The sequence below is a fragment of the Eretmochelys imbricata genome, chromosome 4, assembly GCF_965152235.1.
Source record: "Eretmochelys imbricata isolate rEreImb1 chromosome 4, rEreImb1.hap1, whole genome shotgun sequence".
In the NCBI taxonomy this organism is placed as follows: domain Eukaryota; kingdom Metazoa; phylum Chordata; order Testudines; family Cheloniidae; genus Eretmochelys; species Eretmochelys imbricata.
In genome coordinates, this window is record NC_135575.1 from 67739249 (window position 1) to 67752288 (window position 13040).

A 13040-nucleotide genomic window follows, 5' to 3' on the forward strand; every position below is an offset into this window, starting at 1 on the left:
ACTGAATGCCTGTAATTGGTTGACCTGTGTTGCAGCTGGAAACAAAGTAAAGCTAATTTTCTTGGTCAGATGACAACAGTCAGAAAGACTGTATAGTATAATATATTCCACTGTAATAATCTTTGGCTTAAAAATGAAAAACTGAGTATAATGCCTTTGTAGAGGTATTAGACAAACTGAACTAAGAGGAAAAGGAATTCTACTGCAATTGTGCCTTTGTAAATTTTATCTGTCTTGTTATGAACTGTAAACACATGAGAGTTTACAACAAGTAACCTCTTTGTATTTTGGAGACACATTTTTAGACATTGTAAAGCTTATTCTATTATTCTCCAAGCATATTTTTGTATTTGAGCATCCCATGTAGCTGGTGATAGAGGGCCTGATCCTGCTGCCATTAACGTCAAGTTTGCACGGAGTTCAAATGGGGCAATATCAGGTCCAGGTCCACAGTGCTCAGTCTTGTAGTCCTTACTCACATGGATCCTCATCTTGATTGACTTAAATGGGAGGACTCACATGAGTAAGGACTACTGGGTTATTGACATCAGTATGACTGTACATGTGAGTAATGTCACCAGAACCGAGTGTATCGTAAGATTTTACATTGCCTTGTTAACAAATCAAAACTGTACACCATGGAGCAATTGGGAGGGATTCTCACCTCTGCTTGAACCTTTCTGTGGAAGCATAAAAGAGCCTGAAGACCTCTTGATCCAAATGGAGAAAACAGGTTGCCATAACTTAAGAAGCCCCTCAATTTGTCAAAGTCATGTTGGGGGCCTCCCTACTGCCATAGCAGCCGAGAATTGAGAGGACAGAAAGGTGGCTTAAAGTCACCTTGAGCTTCACTCTCCCTCAGCTGTGGAATTTTGTGCTCTTGCAATGCCGACAGACCCTGGTCGTCAGTGGGCGGGATCGAACGGGGACCTCTGGAGCTTAAAGCATGAGCCAAAAGCCAACTGGCTGTTAGCTAAGGTTGTAGAGCAGACTCATGAATTGCTCTAAGTGGTCTCCATGCCACTAGATGGGACAGAACACCACACCCAGGAGGTGTGTAGGTTACATACTTCCCCTAGCTGAGGAAGCGTGACCCGAGCTTCAGAGGGCTTCCCAGCTGAAATCCTGGATGAGCCCCCACCTATAACACACAGACCCTGACAGACATTGGCCATCAGAGGGCAGGATCGACCCACGGACCTCGGGTGCTTAGTGCATAAGCCTCTACCACATGAGCTAAAAGCCAACTGCCTGTTAGCTGAGGCTGTAGAGCAAACTCATGAATTGCTCTCTCTGTGGTCTTGGTGCCACTAGATGGGAAAGAACACTACACCCAGGAGGTGTGTGGGTTACACTGTGTTTAAGAGGCACAGCACAGAACCTAACAAGTAGCATCTTGAATGTCTGTGTATATAAGGACTGTAACAACATCTAAAATGACAGGTTTCAGAGTAACAGCCGTGTTAGTCTGTATTCGCAAAAAGAAAAGGAGTACTTGTGGCACCTTAGAGACTAACCAATTTATTTGAGCATGAGCTTTCGTGAGCTACAGCTCACTTCATCAGATGCATACCGTGGAAACTGCAGCAGACTTTATATATACACAGAGAATATGAAACAATACCTCCTCCCACCCCACTGTCCTGCTGGTAATAGCTTATCTAAAGTAATCTTCAGGTTAGGCCATTTCCAGCACAAATCCAGGTTTTCTCACCCTCCACCCCCCCACACAAATTCACTCTCCTGCTGGTGATAGCCCATCCAAAGTGACAACTCTTTACACAATGTGCATGATAATCAAGTTAGGCCATTTCCTGCACAAATCCAGGTTCTCTCACTGGAAATGGCCTAACCTGAAGATTACTTTAGATAAGCTATTGCCAGCAGGACAGTGGGGTGGGAGGAGGTATTGTTTCATATTCTCTGTGTATATATAAAGTCTGCTGCAGTTTCCACGGTATGCATCTGATGAAGTGAACTGTAGCTCACGAAAGCTCATGCTCAAATAAATTGGTTAGTCTCTAAGGTGCCACAAGTACTCCTTTTCTTTTAACATCTAAAATGGATACTATTTTTTTAACTGACAAATTAAAAAAATCATTTTCTGACGGAGCACCCTTTAAATAGTATATTAAAATATTTTTTAATGTTGTACTGATTCTTTATTTCTAAAGGTCTTTTCAGTTAGTTTCTCTCTTGCTAACTCTCTATATGCAGGGGAAAAGTGAAAGTGACTAAATACAAACTACTGTCAAATACGCAAAGTAAACAAATTGGTTTGGGGCAGGAAGTGTTCATTAATTACTTTCAGTGTAAGTAATGTTTGGTGTGAATTGTAAAAACAATATGTTGAATTGCTTTCAGACATAAAAGGTAATTGTCAGGTTGACTGTGTCCCTGAAAAGCATATAGAGAAGCAGAGCTGGAGATGTTGCATCCATACTTGTCATTAATTGTAAAGTTAGAAATAAGTACCTGCACAACTTTTTGGGATTGTACATCAACAATAAGCACTCTGTCCAAAGTAGGCTGAGTTACGTAAATGAACTTGTCTTTGATATTAACAGCAGATGCCCACACACACCTCTGAACAGTATCTCTTTCAGCTTTGGGACAAACTTCATCCTATAATGCAAGAGCAACAAATAAGAGAGAGAAATGAAAATCAAAACAATAAACTCAAGCAATGCAAAAGACTGTTCACAATTACTGTTTGTAACATGTTTCCTCCTGGATCAAATACAAGGGATATTGCATTTCATCTAAGGAATTAAAAAAAAAAACGGTTAGAGTATAGACTATTCCAGGAGTTTATCATCTTAGTGTTAAAACCAATGTGGACAAACACCTTTAAGTCAGATTTTTTTTCAAAGTCTCTTAGGTGAAATCCTGAATCCATTGAAGTTAATAGCAAAAATGTCCATTGAATTTGAAGCCTTAGGAAGAATTTGAAAAATATTCTGTTTAGAGATGTACATCAAGGTTTTTTTTTCCTGTTTATTTCTCCAACTTTTACTACTTGAATAAATGAAGACTTGGCACACCACTTCTGAAAGGTTGCCAACCCCTGTGATAGTACATAAAAAACATGCCCTTTAAAGGAACATGAATGCAGAATAAAATTCCCTTGGCACTGGCTGTAAAATTGTGCTAGTTCAAGGAACAAGATATATTTTAAAAAAGCAGCATGAATTTAGATGAGGGAAATTCTTGCATATTTATTAAAATATTGTTTAACATAGCTCTTTGTTGTATAAAGAGTATGCATATAACGCTGCTAGTATGAGCAAGCAAATATGTAACATGATCAATAATTGTCAGATTTCAAGTGATGGGAGTTTCTATCACCTTCTCTGAAAGACTATCCCACAGACCTCCTGGCCATCACTCCTTCAGAAAGATCCATGCTGATGGCCTCTGACACCTCTTTATGCTCAGGGTTTATCAACAGGGAAATTATTTCTGATGCTCAGCCTAAATGTTCATTTTCTCAGTTTTATGTAATTAATCAAATGTATAACCTTTTGGATCACTCTAAAAATTCTCTTCCCTCCTGCTGGGAGGATTTGAGGACTGGCACTGGACCTAAGGTAAATTGAGTTTGAGACCCCTAGCATAGATCAAGCTATTTGAGAATTTTAAAATGTATCTCTATGTGAAAATGAAGTAAAAATCATGAGACCCATGAATCAGATTTCAAGTGCTAATATTTTTTTTTAAATTTTCAATTATGTGAAAGTAAGCTGGAGATATGGAATATTCAGAATTTTTTTTCTCTCCTATTCTACGTCACACACACGTAAATGCTGTCTCAAATAATAAATTAAAGAGGTGGTCAAATTAAAGTTTATAAATTAAACTCCCAATGCAAATGCAACCATGGAGTCACTATAGTGGCTTTATGATTTTTTTTTTTTAAATTCCACAATATGCTAGCTGACCCTTGCTCTCCCCCAAAACATCCTCTACAAAAATATATAGAAAGATTCAAATCAGTGGTATAAAAACACTACAATCTCCAAACTCTTTTATCTAAAATATGATTTTGTTTCCCCACATGAATCCATTTCCCATTTGTTTCCCCACTTATTCATTCCCCCATTTATCTGGCATTCGAGAGGTCCCAGAAATATCGGGGATTAATGGAGCTGAGATTTTGCCTTTTAAAGAAGTAAAAATTATGTGAGGAGGCTGAATTTGGAGTTCTCTTTAAAACTATACTCTCTGCTATTAAGAGTCAATATTAATTTCCCTTGGGGTTGGGTAACAGGATAAAATATTTTTTCCTTAAAGTATAGGTATAAATGCACTTGTTTTTTTTTTTAATTAAAAAGTGAGCAATTTACCTTTTTTCTAATTTAGCCTTTGTACAAGACAAGCAAACATCTGTTAAAAGGCAATGGAAAAAGTTAATTTATTTAATTCTTTTCACCGCATTTCCCTACTCAGAAAATGACTCTCCTAAATCAAATCAAGGGATGGTAGAAAATAATTCCTTGGATGTACTGTAAAGAATGTTTGAAGATGTTGGGGCAACAATACATTCTAAAGAGAAAACATCTGTTTGTGGACAAATTTTACTTTAATCCAAAGCCACTGAAGTCAATACAATGATTCCATTGTCCAGCTATACCAAAAAGAGGACAGAAGACACTTCATATGGTTTTAATCAGGCTACAACTTTATTATTATATGTCTGGCATGACCCAGCAGCTAAAAGTATACAGTGCAGATAACTCCATGTTCATTCAATATCTACCTGGGGGGCTTTCACCAGCCCCCCCCTTTCTCCATCCAGGTACCCCAGCCAACCCATAGTTTGGACCTTACCAAGCTCTCCCCCCAAACAAATGAGAGTTAAGGTGGGTTATAAGAAAAGAGGGTGACTCCCTGCTGTAGCAATCATAGGAGCCCAGAACTCCCCACCCCCATTCCACACCTAAACACCTCCTTTTAAAGTCCTTTACCAAGCCATTTATCTGGTCACTGTATCCCTTCCCTGTGGAGTACCTGCCCTGGACTTCTACATCATGAGTTGCAACATCATGAGTTGCAAAATCACCATAACAAAGCCCCCTGAACCCACGGTGGGGAAGGCAAAAAACAAAACAAAACAAAACAAAAACCCACTCCACCTTGGCCAATCTGATGGTGAGGGAAAAATTCCTTCCCTAGGAGGGGACAACTAGTGTGAGGCCCACAGCAGGTCCTGAGTCCTGACCAACCCTAGTATTTTGCCACCTCCAAGGATGGGGAGGATAGGTGCTGCTCTGTCTGGTCCAGGAAAAAGGGGCTTGTTCTGCCGGGTTGGCCCCTTTCTAACTCCGCAGCCCTTCCAGTCCCTGGGGATGAGTCAGCATCACCACATTGACCCACTCTGCCTTTGGCAGCAGCTTCTGAGCCCCTCTTCCCCCCTCCAACCCATAAAGTACTATTCCCTCTCCTCCGGCAAGCTGGACAACACCCTCCCCACCTACTTAAAGGTGCAGTGTGGCCAATTGTATGTCATGGGCTTTCAATCAAGTTGTTTAAACACAGATTTGATAATCTGATGAACTCTTATTACATAATTGTAATTAATAATCTCAAAAACCCCTCTTTCTGCTGGTTAGGGCTTAAGTTTTCAATGCAAATAATTTTCCACAAAAAAGTGTTGGACAAGATTCCAGTCTGAAATTCAGGGTGAGCACCCCACACATATCTCACAAAGAGTACAACTGTCTTTGGGCACGTTGAACCAGTCGTGGCTTTTTCAAAGTATACAGTGAAGTGTTGCTTCCCTTTCATAATCTAGTCCTTCGTTTGCTAGTGTAATTCAGCTGAGATAGACCAGCAACCTGAAAAAGCTAGAGGAATGTGTATACTGTCCCCAGAAAAACTGGTTGGTATCAGTGTTAGCTATTGTATGGTATCAGGTTGTACAAGATACTGTATATGTTGTTATTATGTGCGCTCATTTTAGAAGGACAGGATCCTGGTTTAAAACGTTAAACCTGTAATTTAACAACAACAATTACAACACAATTTCAGGATAAGAAATAGTGTTAAAGAATCTGGCCCCATTAGAACTTTATGTGCTTAAATGCTGTCATGAACTGGTATAATTGTGTAGAGGACAGACAAGGGTTGAAATATTGGCTCCACTGAAGTTAACGGGAGTTTTGTAATGCACTTCAGTGAGCCCGGGTTTCCACCAGCCTCAGGGGAAGGGAAAGAATCTGGGTTTTTTGCTTGTTTTAAGAGTAACTCAATGATTTTCACTCTGTAGGGCAAAAGATCCCCTGCACAATGGTAGAATGGTAGAACCAAAGCCATCTACGAAATATTTTAAGTTCTTCATTATTGCTCTCAGAATAAGTGAGATCCCCTTTCCTCTGGCACAAATGTAATGAAAGGAATCAATACATTCAGAAACTTCTGAAAGGAGTGTAGGCTTCTATTTTTCTGGGGAAAAAACAGAGCAAGTTTGGGATGCCACTGAACCAAATATGGATGCATGCAACAAAACAAGGCTTCAGTCCAGCAAAGTACTCAAGCACATACTTAACTTTGAAGATGTGAGTAGTCCCATTGATTTAAATGTTAAGCACCTGTGTAAATGCTTTGCTGGATTGAGGCTCAATAGAATGAGTGCCTAGAAAATCTTAATATATACTTGGTGGGAACCTACATTTTCTCTCATCAAAATGTAGACATCTAATTTACTGAACAGAGTGTACACAACTACCAAAGAGCCCTAAATATGAGCTTGAGTGTATGGAGCATTACATCAGAAAGGTGTTTAAGAAAAACTAATTCAAGGAGCTGTGCATATGCTTCACTTTCTTCTTCTTCCACTGAAGGCCTCATATTTAGAAAGCTTTGTAAAAAAAACACTGCATGGTTTCTTGTAGACATATCAAAGAATTAAATAATGGAAATGTTTCATTCATGGTAGGTATATTAAGTGGTGGGGCAAAAATGTATGCACAGCTATAAAAGTAGATATATCTAAAATACTACCCTGTAAAGCTCTCTGGCAAAGGAAGCCGGAAGAAAGAATAACTCAGAATGCATCACATGAACCCTGACCAGTCAATGAGCACAAGCTGAAAGTTGATGAAATCTGACACTGGACCAAAATTGATTTTTTATTTAGAACAAACCCAGAGCTTTTTCCAAAGAGGTATGAGAAAGATAACAACTGACTCCTTTGCAGAGTGGATCTAAAGTTCCTGCTCAATGAGTTGTTTTGAGTAGCACACAGCTGCTGTCTTGATATTAAGAGTGTATATAGGGAATTCTGTTAAATTCACACTTCAATCCTTCTTCTAGGAAGAAAATCTCAATGGACTTCTATTTGTCCTATCACACTCCAGAATCTTTCACTGAAAATCAACCCCTTTTTCTTGGACAGGGAAGTGAAGAGGGGTTTAACAAGTATTTGTAAAAACAGAAACAAAAAAAACAAACAACAACAACAACGAAACAAAACACACACACCAAGGTAACTGTCTGAATACTCTCATGTTTCTTTCTGCAAGAAAAAGTCCCCATTAACCTGCCTATTCAAGGGAGGAAAAAGTCAGTCTTCTGATGTACGTGCAGCACTAGTATTGATGTTAATGGAGGTGACCCACACATTCAAGGGCAAAATCTACTGCTCCTCCCTTTTAAATATATATATCCATGTACTACCTTATAAATTTTATACATAAATCAAAATACATTCTACAGAGACACCAAGTTTGTTCCTATTTAAAGAAAAGAGTCACTCTCTAACATTTCCTTGGCTTAATTAGAGTGTTATTTTGGAAATGGAACGCTGCAAAAAAGAAATGTGTTTTTTTTTCATTAAACTTACTTATCCATACCATTAATCATTCTGAAGATCATTAAATTCTTAAACAAAACACAGGATACATTTAAAATATGCCACTCTCATTTTCACTTTAACCCAATAAAATTTTCAGAGATTTCTCAAATAATCAGCTTTTGAATTAACCATCCATAAAGAAAGGTCTTTAGCTTATTTTTAGCTGTGTCAACCTAATTTAACTTAAGCGGCACAAATCAAGGTATGATTAGCTGCTGAAAGTATAATTATTCACAGTAAAAATATATCTTGCTGTTGTGTATTGCATACTATGACTTCTGTAATGACAGCTGAAGAGGCAAACTCCATAGAGACAGTTCTGTTTTTTTTTTTTTTTTTACTTAATGTACTTTTGGTAATTGAAAAACATTGCATGGGGGGATTGCTCATGGATTGTTAGACTGAGGTTTTCATCTAAAGCTCCATCAGTCAAATCCAGTCCAGATGTGCAGTGAGAAAGTTATTACTGTTCGAAGGCTTTATAATGGACTATACAAAATGAGTTAATCTAGATACGAGCACACAAGTGTTCCTATCAGAAGTGCCCATCACCCCAGTCAATAATGGAATGAGTGGACATGGAGACTAAACTACTGTTTACAGAGTGCTTTACAAACACACAAAAATTTAACACAGAAGTGGATGAAACTGGGTACAACACCAGTCATTGCAAAGAGATGCAACTGCTTACATCAACTTTAATTGTGGTCTTCTGATGTTAACTATCTCCACTGACTATGACAATTTACACCAGCAGAGGTCTCTGATCTCCGGAGCTGACAATCTAATTTAGACAAATAAAATAAAATGGAGAACAATACAAACAGTTCAGCACTGAGGCACATTGGTTTGTAGCAATTACCTGTTACAATGGACACGTAGAAGACTTCACTTTCCATGGTCATCATCCTGGCACATTTGACCAGCATTAAATTGACATTTTTATTTTAAAAGAAAAGAATCACTGAAGAAAAAAAAAACCCTATAAATAAATTCATAAAATACTTGCCTGAAACCCGAGGAGTTTTTCACTGGGCTTAATATGTCTCTGAAATTCACATTCTACAGGTTGTATCACTTTGATTCCATCTTCATAAAACACATAGAACATGTTCCCAATTCCCAGACCTTAGGAACAAAAACACATTCAAATGAACAAAATTAGAGCCTAAAAAACACACAACCAACTCCTCCTTTTGAATGCAAGCCCTCACCATATCACTCGCATGAGATCAATTTATTAATGTGCATGATGTTAATAAAGCTAATCCTATGGGATCTTTTATTGTTTAGCTAAAACAAAAAAATGACATTATTCAGGATTTCACATTGTTTTTTCCCCCACGAGTAAGCCAGTGGGCTTCATGAACACAGACTTGGAAATGTATACCATATTGAGAGCTTCATTAAGGAAAATGATCATGTAATTTTTTTTTTTACATTTGGATCAAATGAAAATAAATTCCACATATTTTTCACTTTTCCTTTTCTGAGGGATGAGTTCAAATAATTTCTATAAAATGTTAACAGAACCATCCTGATTTTTAGTTATTCATTATTATATATCACATTTCTTTCAGTACTGTAAATAAGATATTCTTTATAATATTTTATTGGAAAGTCACGGTGGAAGAAGAAGGGGCCTACTTTAATGCTAATTTGAACAAACACAAATGTTTAGCCACTGTACAATCACAGAAATGTAGGTCTGGACGGGACCGTGAGAAGTCATCTAGTCCAGCACCCTGTGCTGAGACAGGACAAAGTATACCAAGACCATTCCATAGATGTTTGTCTAACTTGCTCTTAAAAATCTCCAGTATCAGAGATTCAACAACATGCCTTGGAAGTTTACTCCAGTGCTTAACTATCCTTATAGTTAGACAGTTTTTCCTAGCATCTAACCTAAATCTCCCCTGATGCAGACTAACAGTATTACTTGTTGTTCTACCTTTAGTGAACATGGAGAATAACTGATCGCTATCCTTTAGTGAACATGAAGAATAACAGTCTTCTAATACGTTTATATGTCCCTCCCTCTGTCTTCTTTTCTCAAGGTTAGTGTGCCCAGTTTTATCTTTCCTCCAAAGTCATGTTTTCTAACCCCCCTTTTTTTTCCCCCTTCATTTTTCTCTGAACTCTGCACTCTCTAATTTCTCTACATCTTTCCTAAAGTGTGGCACTTAGAACTGGACACAGTATTCCAGTTGAGGCTTCACCAGTGCCAAGTTGAACCCCTGTGTCTTACATACAACACTCCTCCCCCACAAATCATATTAGCCTTTTTCACAATTGCATCACACTGTTGGCTCATATTCAATTTGTGATCGACTATGACCCCAGATCCTTTTCGGTAGTACTATTACCTAGCCAGTAATTCCCTGTTCTCTAGTTGTGCATTTGATTTTTCTTTCCTAGGTATAATACTTATCTTCACTGAACTTCATTTTGTTGATTTCAGACCAATATTCCTATTTGTCAAGGTAATTTTGAATTCTATTCCTGTCCTCCAAAATGCTTGCAACCACTCCCAACTTCTTTTCATCCCACAAATTTTGTAAGCAAACTCTCCACTCCTTTATCTAAGTCATTAATGAAAATATTGAATTGTACTGGACGCTGGACACACCCATGTGGATTAGATACTTTATCCCAGTTTGACAGTGAACCATGATAAATACTCTTTAAGTACAGCCTTTCAATCAGTTGCGCACCCACCTTTTAGTAATTTCATGTAGACCACCTTTCCCTAGTTTGTTTATGAAAATGTTATGCGAGCCATGTGAAAAGCCTTACTAAAATCAAGATACCTCATGTCTACTGCTCCCCCCTCTCCACTAGGACAGTAACCCTGTCAAGAAATAGAAAACAAATTACGTGGTCTGGCATGATTTGGACTTGACAAATTCATGTTGGCTATTCCTAATAACCCTATGTAACCACCCTCTCGGAGGTTACAAAATGATTGCTTAATAATCTGTTCCACTATCTTTTCAGGTATCAAAATTCGGCTGATTGTTCTATAATTCCGTAGGTCCTCTTTGTTCCCCTTTTTAAACATAGATACCATGCCTGCCTTTCTCCAGTTGTCTGGGACTTCACCACATAATTGCTTCAAGGCCCAGATGAATCCATGCTGACGAATAACTACAACTGTGAGAGCCTGTATTAACTGGACTGTCAATACTCAACTCCATCAAGGCACAGCAATAAGTAAATATCGGACTTAAAGGAAAGGTAAGGATGGTGGGAGTGCTGCAACAGTGTAGAAAGGGAGAAAAGGCATACTTCCTCCTGGCTTTGCCTTTATTGGATGTCTGCTGTCACCTTCCTGCCAGCCGCAATAATTGCTAAAGGCACAGGGACTGACCTGACAATAACAGAACTGCCATTGGCCTGTGAGTGTTTGGTTACAGTCCCTGATCCACAAATAGGAGTCCTGGGCGCATACAAGAGTCTGGGACATGTTTACTCTGTTCTCATCAGTCCACACACTGGTAAATCATTTTTTTATTATTAATAACTATTGTTACAGAAGCAATAAAAATGTGATAGGTACTCTCTAATCACAGAAGATGACAGAGGATCAGGCTTGAAAAGTTTACACTCAGCTTATACTCAGCAGACAAAAAAGGGCCAATAACATACTCAGTTCTATATAAGACAAGAAATGAGAGAACCCTTTGCTAAAGTTGCAAAATAAGCTTGGAGGGTGATACATGTTGGATTCTCAGTCCCCACCAACTGAATCAAGAACCCTAGTATGTGACTCTCAGTGTTGTCTTGGAAAACTCACTTGAACTCTCTGGGCCAGATTCCCACCTGGTGTACCTTGGCTTAGCTCCACTGAGGTCACTGGATTGGCAGGTTTATATCGGGACCCGTAAAATAGGGATGTTGAAAGAACTAGTTAATATTTGTAAAGCACTTTGGCAGCATAAAGAATATGTGCTAAGTTTTATTTGTAATTAGGCCATTTCCAAGTCAAATGTTATATTTTGAACTTTGATTTCTATGGAACAGAAAATTCAGTCACAAAAAGTGTATTTGTGTACCACGCATCAACATCTACCATGGCAAAAGAACACTGTAGCACAGAGCAAAATCTGTGGGAAACTCAGCTACCATGAATCTTTCATTGGAAGTAATTGAAAAAAAAAAACACCTTACATTTATGGAAATATCTGAAAGTTTCCCTATAATTTTAATTGAATATAAGGCTAGTCAGAGTTAAAAATAAAGGGTCTTATTAACACTTCAGTTTCAACATTTTTGCTTGTGCCTAGATATTGCTCTGGTAAGTCATATTAAAGCACAGACTCAGATCCTGCAAAATACCTATCATTGGAAGTAAACCTTAGAAGGCAACAGTGTTCTAAACTGCACAAACACCTGATACTGATGTCATAAAATGTATCCCTTAGAGAAGTTTCCAAAAGGTCATGAAATTTTCCCCCAGAGTCACAACATTATATCAAGAAGAAACTGCTTTGTCTTATGGACTAATTAACCAATCAGAATTCTCTATTATTCTGCGAGCTGCACAAGATGACACTCTTGACAAATGATTCACAGCATGCAGTCAAAATTCTAACTACAGATAGGCTGAATGGATGAAAGATTTATAACAACAACAGGACAAGCTAAGGGCAAAGCAACAGCCTGGATTTTCAATTCTGACTCTGAGTTTCCTTGTTCCTATACCCTTAACATTACACAGATGTAGGTTAAATACAAACAATAAAAAAGTTGTAAATAATCAATTTGCCCCAAAATAAGCATGTTTATATAAAGGCATTAACATGCCATGATATTTTACAAAAAAAACCCTGCAAATGAAAAGATAATTACTAGAACTACTGACTGCTAACGAGAAATGTAATAGGCACAAAAGAAAAAATATCATAGTATAGAAAAAATAATGTGTTAGTACCTTCCTCTCGCCACAATATGTTTGCAACTGCAGCATGTAAGAGAGAAAGAACAGAAGAGACAAATGAACAAGAAAAAAAAACCATGAAATGGTATATCAGTCCCTGAAATAATTATGATGCTACATTTTCTGGTTCATAAACTAAAGAACTTGTATTTACAAAATACAGTGAATTTACCAAAAGTTTCATATCAAACTATTGTACTTCAAAATGGGAAAAGCAATGACTTATCCATGCTTGTTGTTGATGTT

The 13040-nt window shown here is 37.9% G+C and overlaps 1 protein-coding gene across 2 annotated transcripts in view; it reads right to left on the reverse strand.

Moving 5' to 3' along the window:
• FSTL5 (follistatin like 5) overlaps positions 1–13040 on the reverse strand; it is a 493618-nt gene that overhangs the window by 41703 nt on the left and 438875 nt on the right. The window contains exons 10-12 of one of the 2 annotated variants that reach the window (XM_077814496.1): positions 12789–12815; positions 8865–8983; positions 2476–2625 (exon numbers count right to left, since the gene is read on the reverse strand). In XM_077814496.1, coding sequence (XP_077670622.1) covers positions 2476–2625; positions 8865–8983; positions 12789–12815 — 296 coding nt within the window. The remainder of the gene's footprint in view (positions 1–2475; positions 2626–8864; positions 8984–12788; positions 12816–13040) is intronic. The other variant, XM_077814497.1, reaches the window with a different exon arrangement.